We start from the raw sequence: 21,395 nt of genomic DNA, 5'->3' as shown, positions 1-21,395 counted from the left end.
AAATTAATAGAAGTCAGTTCCTTCATCTTTTATATAAGATGCTACCATTAGCCCATCTTTCCCCCAACTTTAGATGCTACATATTTTTATTATAAGTTAAAGATTGGATGTAAAATATAATATGCCAAAAATTTAAGTAGGATGTACTTATCTATAAGTGTAATATGTACTTTCAGAGGTATGTAAACATGCTACACAGTGAAATAACTTCTTTTCCATCTCAGCCACAACCCAACTCTTCTCAGAGGAAACCAGTATATTGATTGCCCTCAGACTTTAAAAATATTCAAAGCAGTGCTGTTAAACTAATATCCATTATCATTTGTGTAGTTAGATGAATAAAAAGTAGCTAAACTAACTTTGGCTTATCTACATGTAGTTTGAGTCTGCTTAACTGATGTTCCATTTTACAAAGAATAATTGTATGGGTTCTATTTTAGCTTTTAAGACAATTTAAAGATTTTTTTCTGCTAATAATGTTTTTGTATTGGCAAGTAAATTTATCTGATAAGTTAGCCATGAAATATATAGAATTCTGATTATCATCTTCAAAAGACTAATACATATGGTAATTCGATAAAAAGTGGCCAGAAAGATTTTGCTAGTTTATTTTCATGTGATTTTTTATAGAGGAGAATATTATTCACCTTTAGAATCTAGTAATGTTTTTATTAAGCGATTAGTGAGTCAAAATTGTACTCGAAATTTCTCTTAGAATGTCTTGAATTTCCAAATATTTCTGAAAGGCCATGATAGTGTTATTTTGATTTTTATCGATAAATAAATTGACTTTTAAAAGATTGCATAACTTGCCCAGAGTTTGTGAGTGACAATTTAACCATCTTTACACAACCCTGTGATGCCTTTATATGTAAATGTATTGTAATTTATGTATGTAGCTAGATTTTTTTTTTTTAAGATAGAGTCTTGCTGTATATCCCAAACTGTCCCTGAACCTTGCAGTCCTTCTGCCTTGGCTTCCCTTTGGAATTAAAGATACGAGGCATCATGCCTAGCTCACTTTAAGTGTATTTGTCAAATAATATTACTTAGTAAATGGATAGAATATTTGAACTTATGCTTCCATATGGTTTTAATACAGGGAAATAAGTAGTGTTTCCTATTAAGGAGAAAGTTATATGTAACTCAGTTAATAAATAGTTTCTTCAAGATACAAACACTTATCCTTAATGTTGCACATTTGCTTTTCCAGACTCCATTATTGTATACTTGTTTACTTAGTTTTCATTTACTTGTCTATTATAGGGAGATTCCCGGACTCTTCCATTTTCTGAGAATGTGAGTGCTGTTCAGAAATTAGACTTTTCAGATACAATGGTGCAACAGAAATTGGACGACATCAAGGATCGAATAAAGAGAGAAATAAGGAAAGAACTGAAAATCAAAGAAGGAGCTGAAAACCTGAGGAAAGTTACAACAGATAAGAAAAATTTGGCTTATGTAGACAACATTTTGAAAAAATCAAATAAAAAATTAGAAGAATTACATCACAAGCTACAAGAATTAAATGCACACATCGTTGTATCGGATCCAGAGGACTCCACAGGTATTGTGCTCTGTTGGCTGTTTCTGTGATATATTAGCAGGACAGATATCCTTCCAGAGAATTTTGTTTTATGCTGGTAGCTTTTAGCTGTTGGAAAAGTAGAGACTGTTTTCTGTTGTGGTTAGGGTCTTGTTTCTGTATTGTTCAGGTTAGTGAGTTTATGGCTGTGAAAACTGAAGCATTTACTTAGAGATAAATAACTGTTGTATTTATCTTTAGTGAGTAGGACAGGACTTGGGAGTTATTTTCTAGTATTCTTTTGTACTGAGTCAACCACATACTCTTAGCAAAGTGGACCCGATGATTCAAAAGTGAAAAATTCATTCCATGGGGCCAACAAGATGGCCTAGAGAGGAACGGTGTTTGTTCCTCGGCCTGAGTTTTGGAGCCTGAAGACTTGAGACCTTTTAATTCCCAGTACCCACATAATGGAAGGACTGATTTTCTTCTGACTTCATTTACTCCCTCCCAAATAAATAAATAAATCAATAAGTAAATGTGAAAGAAAGATGCGTTCTATAAAAATCTATACTAAAGATTTTTCGGTCATTAATCAAACTTATTACCTTGGTCTTTGTGCACTATGAACCTGAGTTAAGCACCTAAGCTCACAGGCACATTGCTTAATAAGAATTTCTCTCTGTAACCCTAGCTGTCCTAGAACTCACTCTGTATCCAAGCTGGTATCAAAATCACAGTCTATGCCTCCAGAATGCTAAAATTACAGACCTGTGCCCCCCCCCCCCCGCCCCAGCTCCCTCCCTCCCTCCCTCCCTCCCTCCCTCCCTCCCTCCCTCCCTCTCTTCCTTCCTTCCTATCTCCCTCCCTTCCTCCCTCTCTTTCTTTCTTCCTTTCTTTCTTTCTTTCTTTCTTTCTTTCTTTCTTTCTTTCTTTCTTTCTTTCTTTCTTTCTTTCTTTCTCTTAGAAAAAAACAACAGATATTAGACATTTTTTCAGTAGTTCGAGAAGTGAAGATAGGAAAACTGCCTGCCTCCTTCAGACTAAAGCTAAAGGCAGCATTGCTTTTTTATTATATAGCTTTTCAAGAAAAATGTAAGCTTTTCAAGAAAAAAAAAAGTATAATCCTTTCATTTGCAGAAAGAAAATAAACAAAGGAAAAATCACTTATAAAAAGTAAAACACTAGCATCAGAGATTTTAGACAAACGTCTTTAGGTAGTAAGATACAATAGATGTAAAATTAACAGTCTAAAAAGGGTCAGAAAATACAGTATTTAGTGTTTTTCATTTACTTAATTGGTGTCTACATGTAGGACTCATAACTCTTATTTGGAGTTTCTGTATATAGATTTTCAACCACGTGCAAGAACTTAATCTTTAAAATAAAATAAGTAATAGGAAACGAGTCTTTGTTTCACAACTGAAACAGTCCCAAAGGTGTGAATTAATTTGCTCAAAATAGTCAAACTAGTTATACAACACTTTCTATTTCTACTCCTCAGCTGGTAGTCTCTTACCCATAAATTTAGTAATTACATTATAAATGGAAACGTGTATTATGAAAATTCCGTTTTTAGTAGTACTATTTTATAAACTAAGATAGTCTGTTGTGTTTGGATCTCTGCCAAGTCTTACATGTCTTGCCTGTTGCATCTTTAGAATTCCAAAATAAGAAACTGCTAGAGCTTTAAACTTTATTTAGAGAAAGCATTTTTTTCTTCATAGAATGCTGAGAGCAGTCTTGTGATTCATTCAAATATGAATGTTTTAGTAACACAAAATGTAGCCCATTCGGTTAGTCCCCTTTAAAAATTTAATTTTAGTGGAATAAAAAAACCCATATGATAAATGTGTGAGTGATTTACATATATGTTGAAATATACAATTTGATGATTTTTTAACAAATGTATACAATGTATCTAGAGAGATGTCATTAGGTCTACTCAGAAGGCTCCATTACTTCAGTGATTACATTTCTTTCTGTCCCAGTCAGTTCCCACTCAGTCCTCAGCCCTAGAAGCCACTATTATACTTTTCTTAGGGTATTGACTATTTCTTCAGACATTTATTTAAAAAAAGACCTTCTTTAAGCCCTACTGTCAAATTCATGGGCTCCCTAAGAAGCCAAGTTGATAACATTGTGAAAGCTTCTCTGACTGTCCTTTTCCTCTCTGTGCTGCTTTGTTCATTTATTGTTCTATTTCCATCCATGTTTATTACTCACTAATTGTGTGCCCAGTGAAGGTTCACACATTTCCTCATGTTCTCCAGGTTTTTTTTTGTTTTGTTTTTTCCAGACAGTGTTTCCCTGTGTAGCCCTGGCTGTCCTAGAACTCACTTTGTAGACCAGGCTGGCCTCAAACTCAAAAATCCACCTGCCTCTGCCTCCCCAGTGCTGGGATTAAAGGCATGCGCCACCAAGCCCAGCTATTCTCCAGGATTTTAGAAACTGAGACATAGCAGCATATAATTGTGACTATTATAAATGTATAAACCCTAGCAAATTGAAATTGTACCTTTATTTTTTGTAATTGTTATGAAAGCATACTTTGTCATTTCACTTTAAATATTAAGACAGAGGATAAGCCTAAAATTAAGTTTTAGGATAATACCAAAATTATGTTCTACTGATAATGGTTTGGTTGGTTGGTTGGCTTTTTTTAAAGATAACATTTAATATTTACTTTCTAGATAATTGGAAAACAGATGTATACAATGTCAGTTTGTACTTTGATTGCTTAATACTTTAGTGTGTTGGAACAAAATTTCTTAATTTTGTTAAAATCAGCACTTTGTGTGTGTGTGTGTGTGTGTGTGTGTGTGTGTGTTCAGCACAGGCATACACAAACATGCCATGATACATACATGGAGGCCGGAAGAGACAGCTTTGTGTGTCAGTCCTTGCCTTTTACCTTGCTTGGTATAGGATCTTGTATTGTTTACTGCTGTGTATGTACACCAGGCTAGCTGGCCAGCAAATTTCTGAGGTTTCTCTTATCTATGTCTCCTATTTCCCTATAGGAAGGAACACTAGGATTACAGATGTTTATATTACCATGTCTGACTTTTATGTGGTCCTGGGGATCTGAACTCTAATTGTCAGACTTGCACACTGAGCTTTCTCCTTAGCCTAGAGGCTTGCTCATAATTTACCCCTGAAATAGGTCTTAAGTCATTTGCTACATACATGCCATGGCACATAGATGGAGGCTGGAAGGGACAGCTTTGTGTGACAGTCCTTGCCTTTTATCTTGCTTAGTACAGACCCTTAGTACAGGGTCTTTTATTGTTTACTGCTGTGTACAGTAAACAGTTTTACCTATTTATAAAGTAAGGATTTTTATCAGGTGGACTTCTTAATTATATAATGCTGAAATGTTGTTTATTATAAAGGCCTGGACATTTGGGGCTGGTATTAAAAATTAAGGAGCCGGGTGTGGTGGCCCACACCTTTAATCCCAGCACTTGGGAGGCAGAGGCAGGTGGATTTCTGAGTTCGAGGCCAGCCTGGTCTACAGAGTGAGTTCCAGGACAGCCAGGAGTACACAGAGAAACCCTATCTCGAAAAACCAAAAAAAAAAAAAAAAATTAAGTGTTCATTTGCTATTCCAAGGCACATGAAATGAATATTTGCTATTTATGCCCAGAATTTCTTAGTCTTCCATTCATTTTCCATATACTTTAAAATACAAGGGGAAATCTATCTCAGCAGTTCCATAAAGGCAAATGATAAAATTGAACGTTTTCGTGATAAAAATTCAACAAATTAGAAGTAGTAGGAATTGTATTCAACACACACACACACACACACACACACATACACACACACACACACACACATATATGAGAGATAGTCTCACAGTTCCTATCACATTAATGGTAAATAGTTGAAAGTTTTTCCTAGGATGTCAGAAGCACGACCGGATAGCCACTCTTAGGGTTCTGATCAGTAAAGTACTAGGAGTCCTAGCCAGAGCAATTAAGGAGGAAAGGAACTAAAATGCATTAAGAAGAAATGAATTATCTGTCTCTGCTTGCTAACAACATTATTTCGTACCTAGAGACTTCCATCTAACTCACCAAAATTCTCCCCCCAAAATAACCTGTTAGAACTAATAATGAAATTTAGTAAAGTTTTAGATTACAAAATTGGTAGCATTTCCTTATTAACAGTATGATAAATGAAACGAAAATTTTTTTTTAACTTCTGGAAACAATTTTTTTAAATTAGGTATTTTCCTCATTTACATTTCCAATGCTATCCCAAAAGTCCCCCATACCCTCCCCACCACTCCCCTACCCACTCACTCCCACTTTTTGACCCTGGCGTTCCCCTGTACTGGGGCATATAAAGTTTGCAAGTCCAATGGGCCTCTCTTTCCATTGATGGCCGACTAGGCCATCTTTTAATACATATGCAGCTAGAGTCAAGAGCTCCAGGGTACTGGTTAGTTCATATTGTTGCACCTACAGGGTTGCAGATCTCTTTAGCACCTTGGTTACTTTGTCTAGCTCCTCCATTGGGGGCCCTGTGATCCATCCAATACCTGACTGTGAGCATCCACTTCTCTGTTTGTTAGGCCCCAGCCTAGTCTCACAAGAGACAGCTATATCAGGGTCCTTGCAGCAAATGCTTGTTAGTGTATGCAATGGTGTCATCGTTTGGAGGCTAATTATGGGATGGATCCCTGGATATGGCAGTCTCTAGATGGTCCATCCTTTTGTCTCAGCTCCAAACTGTCTCTGTAACTCCTTCCATGGGTGATTGTTTCCAATTCTTTTTTTTTTTTTAATAATTTACATATTTATTACATGTAAGTACACTGTAGCTGTCTTCAGACACACCAGAGGAGGGCGCCAGATCTCATTACGGATGGTTGTGAGCCACCATGTGGTTGCTGGGATTTGAACTCAGGACCTTCGGAAGAGCAGTCAGTGCTCTTAACTGCTGAGCCATCTCTCCAGCCCTTGTTTCCAATTCTAAGAAGGGGCAAAGTGTCCACACTTTGGTCTTCGTTCCTCTTCAGTTTCATGTGTTTTGCAAATTGTACCTTATATCTCGCTATACTAAGTTTCTAGGCTAATATCCTCTTATCAGTGAGTACATATCATTTGAGTTCTTTTGTGATTGTGTTACCTCACTCAGGATGATGCTCTCCGGGTCCATCCATTTGCCTAGGAATTTCATAAATTCATTCTTTTTAATAGCTGAGTAGTACTCCACTGTGTAGATGTACCACATTTTTTGTATCCATTCCTCTGTTGAGGGGCATCTGGGTTCTTTCCAGCTTCTGGCTATTACAAATAAGGCTGCTATGAACATAGTGGAGCATGTGTCCTTCTTACCCGTTGGGACATCTTTTGGATATATGCCCAGGAGAGGTATTGCTGGATCCTCCGGTAGTACTATGTCCAATTTTCTGAGGAACCGCCAGACTGATTTCCAGAGTGGTTGTACAAGCTTGTAATCCCACCAACAATGGAGGAGTCCATCCTCACCAGCATCTGCTGTCACCTGAATTTTTGATCTTAGCCATTCTGACTGGTGTGAGATGGAATCTCAGGGTTGTTTTGATTTGCATTTCTCTGATGATTAAGGATGTTGAACATTTTTTCAGGTGCTTCTCAGCCATTCAGTATTCCTCGGGTGAGAATTCTTTGTTTAGCTCTGAGCCCCATCTTTCAAGGGGGTTATTTGATTTTCTGGAGTCCACCCTCTTGAGTTCTTTATATATATTGGATATTACTCCCCTATCTGATTTAACATAGGTAAAGATCCTTTCCCAGTCTGTTTGTGGCCTTTTTGTCTTATTGACGGTGTCTTTTGCCTTGCAGAAACTTTGCAGTTTCATGAGGTCCCATTTGTCAATTCTCGATATTATAGCACAAGCCATTGCTGTTCTATTCAGGAATTTTTCCCCTGTGCCCATATCTTCGAGGCTTTTCCCCGCTTTCTCCTCTATAAGTTTCAGTGTCTCTGGTTTTATGTGAAGTTCCTTGATCCTCTTAGATTTGACCTTAGTACAAGGAGATAGGAATGGATCGATTCACATTCTTCTACATGTTAACAACCAGTTGTGCCAGCACCATTTGTTGAAAATGCTGTCTTTCTTCCACATGATGGTTTTAGCTCCCTTGTTGAAGATCAAGTGACCATAGGTGTGTGGGTTCATTTTGGGTCTTCAATTCTATTCCATTGGTCTACTTGTCTGTCACTATACCAGTACCATGCAATTTATATCACAATTGCTCTGTAGTACAGCTTTAGGTCAGGCATGGTGATTCCACCAGAGGTACTTTTATCCTTGAGAAGAGTTTTTGCTATCCTAGGATTTTTGTTATTCCAGATGAATTTGCAGATTGCTCTTTCTAATTCGTTGAAGAATTGAGTTGGAATTTTGAAGGGGATTGCATTGAATCTGTAGATTGCTTTTGGCAAGATAGCCATTTTTACATGTTGATCCTGCCAATCCATGAGCATGGGAGATCTTTCCATCTTCTGAGATCTTCTTTAATTTCTTTCTTCAGAGACTTGAAATTCTTATCATACAGATCTTTCACTTCCTTAGGTAGAATCACGACAAAGTATTTTATGTTATTTGTGACTATTGAGAAGGGTGTTGTTTCCCTAATTTCATTCTCAGTCTGTTTATTCTTTGTGTAGAGAAAGGCCATTGACTTGTTTGAGTTAATCTTATATCCAGCTACTTCACCGAAGCTGTTTATCAAATTTAGGAGTTCTCTGGTGGAATTTTTAGGGTCACTTATATATACTATCATATCATCTGCAAAAAGTGATATTTTGACTTCTTCTTTTCCAATTTGTATCCCCTTGATCTCCTTTTGTTGTCAAATTGCTCTGGCTAGGACTTCAAGTACAATGTTGAATAGGTAGGGAGAAAGTGGGCAGCCTTGTCTAGTCCCTGATTTTAGTGGGATTGCTTCCAGCTTCTCACCATTTACTTTGATGTTGGCTACTGGTTTGTTGTAGATTGCTTTTTTTCATGTTTAGATATGGGCCTTGAATTCCTGATCTTTCCAAAACTTTTATCATGAATGGGTGTTGGATCTTATCGAATGCTTTCTCTGCATCTAACGAGATAATCATGTAGTTTTTGTCTTTGAGTTTGTTTATATAATGGATTACATTGATGGATTTTCGTATATTAAACCATCCCTGCATCTCTGGAATAAAACCTACTTGGTCAGAATGGATGATTGCTTTAATGTGTTCTTGGATTCGGTTAGCGAGAATTTTATTGAGTATTTTTGCATCGATATTCATAAGGGAAATTGGTCTGAAGTTATCTATCTTTGTTGGATCTTTCTGTGGTTTAGGTATCAGAGTAATTGTGGCTGCATAGAATGAGTTGGGTAGAGTTCCCTCTACTTCTATTTTGTGGAATAGTTTGTGCAGAACTAGAATTAGATCTTCTTTGAAGGTCTGGTAGAACTCTGCACTAAACCCATCTGGTCCTGGGCTTTTTTTGGCTGCCGTCTATTAATGACTGCTCCTATTTCTTTAGGGGATATGGGACTGTTTAGATCGTTAACTTGATCTTGATTTAACTTTGGTACCTGGTATCTGTCTAGAAATTTGTCCATTTCATCCAGGTTTTCCAGTTTTGTTGAGTATAGCCTTTTGTAGAAGGAGCTGATGGTGTTTTGGATTTCTTCAGGATCTGTTGTTATGTCTCCCTTTTCATTTCTGATTTTGTTAATTAGGATGTTGTCCCTGTGCCCTCTAGTGAGTCTAGCTAAGGGTTTATCTATCTTGTTGATTTTCTCAAAGAACCAACTCCTCGTTTGGTTAATTCTTTCAATAGTTCTTGTTTCCACTTGGTTGATTTCACCCCTGAGTTTGATTATTTCCTGACTTCTACTCCTCTTGGGTGAATTTTCTTCCTTTTTTTCTAGAGCTTTTAGATGTGTTGTCAAGCTGCTAGTTCGTGCTCTCTCCAGTTTCTTCTTGGAGGCACTCAGAGCTATGAGATTCCCTCTTAGAAATGCTTTCATTGTGTCCCATAGGTTTGGGTATGTTGTGGCTTCATTTTCATTAAACTCTAAAAAGTCTTTAATTTCTTTCTTTATTCCTTCCCTGAGCAAGGTATCATTGAGAAGAGTGTTGTTCAATTTCCACTTGAATGTTGGCTTTCCCTTATTTTGTTATTGAAGATCAGCCTTAGGCCATGGTGGTCTGATAGGATGCATGGGACAATTTCAATATTTTTGTATCTTTTGAGGCCTGTTTTGTGACCAATTATATGGTCAATTTTGGAGAAGGTCCCGTGAGGTGCTGAGAAGAAGGTATATCCTTTTGTTTTAGGATAATATGTTCTGTAGATATCTGTCAGATCCATTTGTTTCATAACTTCTGTTAGTTTCACTGTGTCCCTTTTTAGTTTCTGTTTCCATGATCTGTCCATTGATGAAAGTGGTGTGTTGAAGTCTCCCATTATTATTGTGTGAGGTGCAATGTGTGCTTTGAGCTTTACTAAAGTGTCTTTAATGAATGTGGCTGCCCTTGCATTTGGAGCATAGATATTCAGAATTGAGAGTTCCTCTTGGAGGATTTTACCTTTAATGAGTATGAAGTGTCCCTCCTTGTCTTTTTTGATAACTTTGGGTTGGAAGTCGATTTTATCCGATATTAGAATGGCTACTCCAGCTTGTTTCTTCAGACCATTTGCTTGGAAAATTGTTTTCCAGCCTTTCACTCTGAGGTAGTGTCTGTCTTTTTCCCTGAGATGGGTTTCCTGTAAGCAGCAAAATATAGGGTCCTGTTTGTGTAGCCAGTCTGTTAGTCTATGTCTTTTTATTGGGGAATTGAGTCCATTGATATTAAGAGATATTAAGGAAAAGTATTTGTTGCTTTCTTTTATTTTTGTTGTTAGAGTTGGCATTCTGTTCTTGTGGCTGTCTTCTTTTTGGTTTGTTGAGGGATTACTTTCTTGCCTTTTCTCGGGCATGATTTCCGTCCTTGTATTGTTTTTTTTTTTGTTTTTTTTTTTTTCTTTTTTCTGTTATTATCCTTTGAAGGGCTGGATTCATGGAAAGATAATGTGTGAATTTGGTTTTGTCGTGGAATACTTTGGTTTCTCCATCTATGGTAATTGAGAGTTTGGCCCGGTATAGTAGCCTGGGCTGGCATTTGTGTTCTCTTAGTGTCTGTATAACATCTGTCCAGGCTCTTCTGGCTTTCATAGTCTCTGGTGAAAAGTCTGGTTTAATTCTGATAGGCCTTCCTTTATATGTTACTTGACCTTTCTCCCTTACTGCTTTTAATATTCTCTCTTTATTTAGTGCATTTGTTGTTCTGATTATTATGTGTCGGGAGGAATTTCTTTTCTGGTCCAGTCTATTTGGAGTTCTGTAGGCTTCTTGTATGTTCATGGGCATGTCATTCTTTAGGTTTGGGAAGTTTTCTTCTATAATTTTGTTGAAGATATTTGCCGGCCCTTTAAGTTGAAAATCTTCATTCTCATCAATTCCTATTATCCGTAGGTTTGGTCTTCTCATTGTGTCCTGGATTTCCTGGATGCTTTGAGTTAGGATCTTTTTGCGTTTTGTATTATCTTTGATTGTTGTGCCGATGTTCTCTATGGAATCTTCTGCACCTGAGATTCTCTCTTCCATCTCTTGTATTCCATTGCTGATGCTTGCGTCTAAGGTTCCAGATTTCTTTCCTAGGGTTTTTATCTCCAACGTTTTCTCACTTTGGGTTTTCTTTATTGTGTCTACTTCCCTTTTTAGGTCTAGTATGGTTTTGTTCATTTCCATCACCTGTTTGGATGTGTTTTCCTGTTTTTCTATAAGGACTTCTACCTATTTGGTTGTGTTTTCCTGTTTTTCTTTAAGGACTTGTAACTCTTTAGCAGTATTCTCCTGTATTTCTTTAAGTGAGTTATTAAAGTCCTTCTTGATGTCCTCTACCATCATCATGATATATGCTCTTAAATCCGGGTCTAGCTTTTTGGTTGTGTTGGGGTGCTCAGGACTAGGTGGGGTGGGATTGCTGCGTTCTGATGATGGTGAGTGGTCTTGATTTCTCTTAGTAGGATTCTTACGTTTGCCTTTCGCCATCTGGTATTCTCTGGAGCTAGTTGTTATAGTTGTCTCTGGTTAGAGCTTGTTCCTCAGGTGATTATGTTAGTGTCTATCAGCAGACCAGGGAGACTAGCTCTATCCTTAGTTTCAGTTGTCAGAGTACTCTCTGCAGGCAAGCTCTCCTCTTACAGGGAAGGTGTCCAGATATCTGGTGTTTGAACCTGCCTCCTGGCAGACGTTGTGTTCCACTCACCAGAGGTCTTAGGATCCCGTGGCGGATCCTGTGTGGGTCCTTGCCAGTGTCCGGAGAATCCCCGGGCCAGGGACCCCCGTGCTGCATTGGGCCGGAAGGGACTTGAGCCCTGGATCAGGCCGGGTTATCTCGCCAAAGTATTTTTTAGAGAGGCCATACTCTGTTTCCTTCTCACCAACAATGCATGGGAATTCTGTAATACCACATGTTCTCCAGCACTTGGTATCATGGGTCTGTTTTTACCCAGTCTGTTGTGTGTAATGGTTGACAGTGTACCTTATTGTACTTACAGACTTGATGCAGGATAAAGACAAGTTTAAGGACAATTTAGAAAGCAGCTACGTGTGCCTTAGGCACAGAGAATATTCAGAATAAAGTCTCATTTCCTAGTAGATGCTGTGCACCACTTTTACACAATAAAGCACAAAACAGGACCAATTCTGAACAAATATTACTACCAATGTTGTTTCACCTTAATAAAAAGCTGTAACACCCAACAATCTTACCCATGTCAGTTGCTTGTAATGCATTAAGAAACCTAACCTGAGTTGACATTGGTTTATTAAATATTTAAGCAACATTTCTTCAATTGATAGCATTTGAGAAAGGTTACCTTGAATATACAAAATAAGAAAGCTCCATTATATTTTGAGTAGGTTTCAGGTGACTATAGAAGATAAGTCTTCCTGTAGATAGGAAAGAGGAACTTTAGGAAAATATAAGCAGGTAGCTAAGGTGGCAGGATTCTGAAGCACTTTTGTTTATAAGCCATCAGTTTATGAATACCAAATGAAAACCAAAATGTTGGTCACTGAATAGTACTTAGTGCCTTGTAGACTTGTAGATAGAAGCTTAAGCAAATGGGTAAGTGACTAGTGCATCTGTGTAATATACTTTTATTAAGTTAGATTTGCTTAGGCTTGCTTCAACTGACTTTCCCCCAGCTGTTTTAAATGAAGTAAATAGCTTTGTCCCATTAAGCAGACACTCTGGCTGTACAAATGTACCTTTATGGATTTTGAATATAGAGTCAGCTAGCTATAAATGAACACCAAAGGTAATCTATGATCTGAGTAGTCATCCAGCTAGATCATTATATTGCTATATGGTTGCACACCACTTGGATGACCTTCAGACCTTGTTTTTATTATTTATTGCAAAGAAAAAGAACCTAGGCAGTATGTTCCTCCCTGGGGTATTTTGTGAACAACATGTTTTAATAGAGTATAGGTCAAGCATGAGGCACTGAAGCTCACATGATCAGAATGTAAAACCTCTGTAGATGTAGGTAAAAATCTTAAACATTTCCCTACACAGGAAGAAAAGACTCAATGTCAACCACATTTCTAATCTCAAAAACATCAAGGTGGTCTGGGAAGATTCCTGAGAGCATTTGATGCTCTGCCGAGGGCCTGAGTTTCGTTCCTAGCACACACTTAGCCACTTGTAACTGCAGTTCTAGGGGGTCCAGTGCCCACTTCTGGCCTCAACAGATAAAGTCACTGCATGCTTGTGGTAGACTTACATACATGCAGACAAAAACACATTCCACAAGAAATAAAAATAGATATTTATAAGAGTACAGTTAGGGAAACGGTTGGTCTAAAATTAACGCTAATTTCCATGCTCTAAACCTATAAAATATCTTTGAAACATTTATTCAGTTGTGGTTTTATCAAAAATATTAAAAGTTCCAGCAACTAGTCAGCAACATGGCTCAGTGGGGTAAAGGCTTTTTCCACTTCACCTAAAGACGTGGCTATCCCCAGGACCCTATGGTAGAAGGAGAAAATTGACTTCTCTGAGTCGTCCTCTAATGTCTGCATCCCCACAGCGGTACCTGTGCATGGGTTGCATCTGCATTACAAATGTGATTTCAAAAGAGAAGGCACCGGAAGCAACATATCTGATGTACTGTATGTGGTGAAGAAGGCTGATAGGAAATCCGTATTTGTTCTGACCTTTGGACTTTTCATCTTTAGGGCTCTTTTAACCATGTTGTATTTTCTGGTAACTTCCAAGGTTACCATATATGTTAGCCAGGCTATGTTCTCATAGCTATACTGATGGTCTGTGGACAGGAGGGTGTCCTGTTGCCTTTCCCTATATCTTGTCTACAGTTGAAAAGTCCTTGTCTGTGCTGTCTATCTTGTTAGTGACATTACCCCAGTGGCTCATAATTAAACCTTGGCTTTTAGGATGAAAATCATCCTGGCCACTTTCACTTTCCTATTCAGGACACAAAGGCCTAGTTATTATATTTTATAACAGCTATTATCTGTATCTTTTCTTCTTGACAGCAAGATTTTCTTCATTCTCACTTACATTGCTGGGAGCTTTATTTTTAACCTGGTCTCATTGGGGAGTTGGGTCTTTGTGGATTGGGTTCGTATGGCTTGTTTGCTTGCATCCCTGTATTTTTGTTTTTTCTTTTTGTTTTTCTTTTGGGGGGGGGCAGGATCTTGTAGTCCAGGCTGGCCTCAAACTTGCTGATAGATAACAGTGCTGAGATTATAAGTTCATCCTGTTGTTTGTTTCCTTATTTCATGTTTTCAGTGGGTCTCCATCCTCTCTGTACTCATTTATATACAGGTACAAATTTATAACAAGTCCAAGATTTCCTTTATAATGGCGTCTACATGTTACTTCAGTTTCTGCTGTTAATCCCAAATCCAATTTTTCCTGTAATAGTTATGTTTGCCTTGTCTTTTTTATCTTCCTATTCTACACAGTAAATATTTTAGTGCTGTAATCGACTTGCAGTAATAGAAAAGGATTTAATATACAGCATCTTTAACAAAACATAATAAAGTTTGTATACATGTTTCTAAAGACAAAGAACTTTATTGCATCATCAGGCAAACCATGCTGTTATAGGCAGCCCTAACAACCAGGATTCATCTCGTGATACAACTTAGGTCCCCATCACCTTTCATCCGCTGGTTCTTTCTCAGACCCATTTCATTTCATTTAAAGGCAGATGTTTAGACAGGGATCTTTTCTCCCTTCGTCCCAGGCTAAACACCACCCGCTGTCTTACAAACAATACATTCCTGATCTCTCTCCAGCAGAGGGCTTGGTACTTTCTATATACTTCAGTTCTTTTTAACTCATACTAAGTTCTGTTTGTAGAGAATTACCAGGGTAGAATTTATGTAATATTTAGATATTTTATTCTCATATCAATAATGTGACAAAGGGTGTGTGATATCTGCATATTTTATTCTCATCAATAATGTGACAAAGGGAGAATTTAGTTATTGAATAGAATAGTCAGATTGTGTTTAAATGTATATAGTTTAAATGTAGTATTTGAAAACCTTGTAGGCATAACTCATCTTACCACAGACTGGTTTCAAATTCACCAAATAGCCCACACTGGCCTTAATCATGTAATGATCCTTTGATCTTAGCCTCCTATGTGTAGGGATTATACTGTGCCAGGCGCCAAATGGTCACTTCTGTGGGGAGTAAGCTGAATTAAGGTAGTTCTGCAACTCAAGTAGTTCCTTTGTTTGAGTTGGTTGAATTCTTTATTATCTGTAAGCACAAGGAGATTTCATTTAAGTGACTTGAAACTTATTTCAAACTCTTGTTTTTTGAATACATTAACTTACACATTATGTTTTCAATGATAATTTTTATTACTATATATCAATTGTATGATATCATGGGTTTTATTGTGCCATTTTCACACATTCAGATAACATATTTTGGTCAGATTCACCCTGACATCCCAGTTTTAAGCAACAGTTGATTCTAGTAACAATCATGTGATATTTTGTACACAGATTGTCCGAGGACTCCAGATACTCCAAATAGTGACTCTCGTAGTTCTACTAGCAACAATAGACTGATGGCCTTACAGAAACAACTGGATATAGAACTTAAAGTAAAGCAGGGTGCAGAGAACATGATACAGATGTACTCAAATGGCTCTTCAAAGGTAAGGAAATCCCTAGTATTTATATGTTCCGTATATATGAGTTTGCCTACCCCCTAAAATTTCATTTGTCATCCCAGGATCCGAAATAGGAGTAATTTGACTGTCATTGTTAGCCTTTCAGGGTGCTGGACTTGGTTTGTCTGGCAATCCGAGCTCTCTGCTAATGTCAGCAGGTGATTGGTGCCTTCCAAAGCTCTCCTGGTGTAAATGGGAGTCGTTTTCATTCCATGTAGTGCTCCATTTTTCACATGTTTATGGTTTCAGTTGGTAAGTTTAGAGTTCTAGTGACCCTGAGACAATTTTAGCTGCACAATTGGAAAATATAGACAAAAAATAGAAATGTTTTTAAAACAATAGTATAAAAATTGCATAGTCTCTCAAAACCTAATTAATGGATAAGGAACATGGAGTTCTCTGTAACTTTTCTATAATCCTAAAATTATACCAAAACAAAAGTTATTTACAAAAAAAAGTCTAGGCTAAAATGGGTTTTCCGACCAAGCAGGCTCTGGGAAAGGGCAAATGAAAGCTGACATCCTAGCATCACTTGCGCTACTGGCTTACTGTTGTACATTCTTCAGACTGTTACTGTAACTACCATTTGCAATCAGTGTTGAGGGAGCAGTTCATAATGAGAACATGTGCTTGCAGATATACAGTGGCAGGACAACAAAATGTTAGGGACCACTGAACCATATTCCAACATAAGGTTCCATAGATTTTATGGTTCTGAAAATCTGAGGTGCATTTATTATAAGCTCTACCTACCTAATCTCAAGTTATACTAAACATTCTTATCTATGAATATCAGTGTTTCTTCATTTTTCAAAACTTAGGTGTGTGTGTATTATTTTTGTGTATGGTGTGTTTGTGTTCAGGCATGCATGCCACAGCATGATTGTGGAGGTCACAAGACTACTGTAGGAGTTAGCTCTTACCCTCTACCATGTGAGTTACAGGGATCCAACTCAGATCACCAGATTTTGGCAGCAGGTATCCTTACACATCAAAACCTCTCTCTGCCCCAGTATTTTTATTTGCATGTGTTTATATATATCCATTCATACATGTATATAATATATACACATACACACACATATATATATGTGTATATATATATATATGCATACATATATAGGCATCCATATATTAGATATTAAAACTTCAAAATAAAAGCTCTTTGGTGTTTATTTTTGTTCCAGTTTGGAAAGAATGTGAAGCAAAAGGGAAAAGGATGATTTCCTAATGTCTTCCTGCCCTCTCTTCCAATAAACAAAGAATATGTGCATAAGTAAGGTTTTAACGTTAATTATGAAAATTAGCTAGATTAACAACATTTTAAAAACTTAGTGGAGTATGCTTCTAATGTTCAATAGATAGCTCATCAGGGAGAAGACCATGAGCATTTTAGCCTCGCCTGTCTATTGACAGGCCTATCTATTAGAGCCACCAAAGTGTATATGGATTTATGTTTACAGAGGCAGTGTCTTGCCTCACAGATGACAATTCATGTCTGTCTTCTTGTTATTACATTTCGGTACACCCCACCTTCCACAGTGCTCCCCTGTTATATAGATGTCTTGGTTAGCAATAAGCACTCAACTGCCACTGGCTCTTAGCATTTTTAGGAACCACAAATCTCTGCATTCACCAAGTCTTCTCTGATTAATGCTTTATTGATACAGTGTCTCACTATTTAGCATACACTGGCCTCAGATCCACAATCCTCCTACCCAAGTACTAGGGTTATAGTCATTTGCTAATGTATCTAGCTTGGTTTTATTCTTGTACTTTATTATAGGAAAGTTTTTTATTTTTATCAAAGGTTGTTGTGAGTGTTCCGCTACATGATGGCAAGCATTTTAATATTGAATTAAGCCAGTTAGTGCTATCTGTCATAAGATATTTTTAAAGTCTCGAGTTGATAGGTTAATTTAAGGGGTTTAGGACCCCTTTAACGTCGAAGTGTGGATAAAAGGGCCATCAGTTCCATTGTATTCTACTAGTTGTCTTTGAGACCTGTAAGACTAAGGATGAACTGATAAATTTAACTGTTATGAACACACTAAAATCAAAGAAGTACATGGATAAATTACAAAAACCATGGGTCCAAACTAAACACATCTGTGAACATAGTGCTAAGACAGATATTTAATATTCCAGTAGCTTTTGAATTTTAATTAGGAAATCACATAATTGATGGTACTTAATTAGAAGACCAAAGCCTATTAGCAACTGCTGTAGTCTCCAAGACAGTCTTAACATGTTTCTTCTGTCTAGACATGATATTAACTGTTAACTTCTTAAAGAATCAAAGTACATTTTTATGAGATTAGAGATAAAATTGAGTTGAAATTATGTGGAGTATTGAGAGGAATTAGTTTAATACTCATGATAGGTTCTGGGATATAAGCTCTCAGAAAACCTGTCTTAAAAAAGCAATAGCATGCATAAAGAATTGGAAATAATAATAGTGGCTTGTGCAAGTGACTGCAAACCTGAAGAAGAATCACTGAAGTGCCATAACAAATCCTTTATGTCTTTACATAGGAATTTGAAAAGCAATTGATACTTAAAAACTAAATTCAGCAAAGCTTGGTAGCCCATGCCTGTAATTCCAACACTTAGGACACTGAGATAGGAAGATCATTACTATACTGACAGCATGGGCTGTGAAATGAAAGTCTCTCTACAAACAAAGGGTGACTACTTTGTCTGATGGTGGTATGAGCAGCCTGGTTAAGGAACTGTGGCCGTCAGTAGAGGTGTAACACAAGTGTAACACAAGTCAGTAACATGTTTTTTAACCTAATTTATTTAAGAGTGAATAGAGTTCACTTTTTGTGTGTATGGTGTACATATGTACATATGCACATTCAAGTGTATATGCAAGTGGGTGTGTGTATGTGAAGAGGTCAGAGGTTTAAATATTCTGCTTTTATAGGAGTCAGGTTAAATGACTCCTTATGTCTTGAAGTAGTAGTAAAAATAAAGGAGATAGAATCAAGCTATTGGTATCTGGACGGGGAAGAACACAGTCAATGATGACCCTTAAATTGTTATGAAGACAGATTGAATTGAATGTGATATTCACGTTGATAAGAAATTCACAAGAGAGGGAATAAGCAATTTGGGGGCAGGGATGATTAATTTCAGATTCACAGTCCAATCCTCTTCAGCAGTTTAGTTCCTGGTTCCTGTGTAATAAAATCCCCTATTCCTAAATGTGGTAATATCTAGACTTGCCCTTTCAAAATTTAGGTCAGATATTTTCAACCTCCTGGTCAAACCCCAGAATGACGTTCCATCATACTTTAGACAAAAAATCCAAAGTCCTTATTCTGATTCTGTAATCCCATAAAATTTGCCCCTGTGTAATCTTCTAGAAACAGTTTTGTCCTCCTATCCTGTACCTTCACTGACCTTTCCCTGCCCTTTGTGTATAGCTAGCACACTCTACTCAGGAATTTTGTGTAGGTATTTTCTTCTCTGAAATAGTTTTATGCCTTTTCCTCACTTCGTTAACCCCCCCCCCCTCCTTTTTCCTCCTCTGGTGCTATCATGTCACACAAAGCTCTTTATTACTGTCCCAAATGAAATAGCAACTCTTGTCTCCTTTAGTGCATTACCACTGACCTGAATTAGTTTATGTGTGATATGGATAGCTTTTTCTTTCCCCAGATCCCCATTCCTTCATCCTTCACAATGTTGTTCTTTTAGATCCCTGTCTGCTCAGGCTATCTTTGAACTTACTATGTAGTTAGGCTGGCTCCAAGCTTGCGTGTGATGCTATTCCCTTCTGCTTTTTATGTGTTGTTTCCTCCAGGCTTGTGCACCCATGCATGCCACACGATCAGTTTCTTTATTGTGTGTTTAACATTAGAATGTAAATGTTATGTAGGGCAAGAGCATTGCTTTGCTTTTCACTGCTCTTATGTCTTAGTAGAGCTTCCACCTGGTGCACTGACATACTCTGTTACAAAGCTCATTACTTATTTACAAGACTAAATGCTGCTCGACCACTCATTCGTTACTACTTATCTTCCATTGACTGCTATTGAACACTGTTCTTTCCTGACTTCCTACCTGTGTGTACTATAGTTATTTCTACTTTATCATTTATATGACTAAGATGTTTTTATTATTAATACAAAGACCCAGGGAATGAGATACACTTAATCGTATGTTATCATGTAAGGAGTAGTACTTCTTATCATTTTCTAATTGAGCACGTGTGGCTCCGTGTAGCATCACTGACTCTTTGAAGGTTTAGATAAGGCTTGTTAAGGAGAAGTGCCCAGTCCTTATATTCAGATGTACACACACCCATTTATTCAAATCTACGGTTCTTTATAATGATTTCCTCCCTCTGTTGTATTCCCAAGCCTTAGCATACTTTTTGCTAATTGGGAAATAGCCCTTTGCCTCCCTTTCAAACTGAAAGCTTCATGGGTTAGGATTCGTACAGACCTTATTTTAAATTTTAACAGTATATGGTGCTAATTAACATATGAAAAGTAAGCTACAAATATGATAGAAAAGTTGAGATAGTAATGGGCTCAATTATTGCATAGTTGTATATTTGTATGACATGTGTTATCCCAGCCTGGCTTCCTCAAAACTATTTTTAAATTTCATTTATTAATTCATCTATCCATCCATCCACCCATCTATCTGTTTGAGGCAGTTTCTCACTATGTAGGTATGAGTGGCTGGAACTTAATGTGTTGTCCAGGCCTTGAACTCAGAGATCTGTTTGTCTCACTTCCTAAGTGTTGGGATTAAAGGCATGCACTACTATGCCTAAGTAAAGAACAATAAATACTTGTCCAGCTTTGATATGAGGGATTTTGCCTTGTCTTATTGTATCTTGTTTTGTTGTATTTGGTTGTTGAGTTGTTCTCTTGGAGGTGTCTGTCCTCTTTTCTGAATGGAAACTGAGAGAGAGTGTACCGGGAGGTAACCTTGGGGAGCTAAGAGGAGTGTAAGGAGGGGAAACTGTGGTCAGGAAGTATTGTGTAGGAGAAGAATCTGCTCGCTCGCTCTCGCTCTCTCTCTCTCTCTCTCTCTCTCTTTCTCTCTCTCTCTCTCTCTCTCTCTCTCTGTGTGTGTGTGTGTGTGTGTGTGTGTGGTATGTGTGTAAACATTTTATTATTTATTTATTTGTTTATTTTTTACTTATTCACTTTACATCCCACTCACTGCCCCTCTCGTGCTTTTCCTCCCCACTTGTCATTCCCCAGCCCCAGCATAGCAAGTCTCTGTGAAGCTAGGCACATCCTCTCCCACTGAGGCCAAACAAGACAGCCCAGCTAGAAGAACATATCCACGTACAGGCAACAGCTTTTGGGATAGCCCCTGCTTCAGTTGTTTGGGACCCACATGAAGACCAAACTGCACATCTGCTACATAAGTGCAGGGAGGCCTAGTTTCACCCCGTGTATGTTCTTTGGTTGGTGGTTCAGTGTCCTGAAGTCTTGAGGCTTCAAGGCCTCTCAAGTTAGTTGATGTGGTTGGTCCTCCTGTGGAGACTGCAATCCTTCGTCCTGTTGGGAAGTATCTATTTTCAATAAAAGAAAAAAAGAACAATGTGAAAGTTGAAAATATAAAATGCATTGTTAT

At 37.6% G+C, this 21,395-nt stretch overlaps 1 protein-coding gene across 1 annotated transcript in view; it reads left to right on the top strand.

The window, feature by feature from the left end:
- The window catches only part of Pkn2 (protein kinase N2), a 91,103-nt gene that overhangs the window by 27,024 nt on the left and 42,684 nt on the right, over window positions 1-21,395 (top strand). The window contains exons 2-3 of the mRNA NM_178654.4: window positions 1,267-1,567; window positions 15,619-15,773. Of these exons, the coding sequence (NP_848769.2) occupies window positions 1,267-1,567; window positions 15,619-15,773 (456 nt within the window). The remainder of the gene's footprint in view (window positions 1-1,266; window positions 1,568-15,618; window positions 15,774-21,395) is intronic.

Source organism: Mus musculus, chromosome 3 (genome assembly GCF_000001635.26).
Source record: "Mus musculus strain C57BL/6J chromosome 3, GRCm38.p6 C57BL/6J".
NCBI lineage: Eukaryota > Metazoa > Chordata > Mammalia > Rodentia > Muridae > Mus > Mus musculus.
Note: the sequence above shows the minus strand (reverse complement) of the source record. Positions and strands in the feature narration are given on the sequence as shown.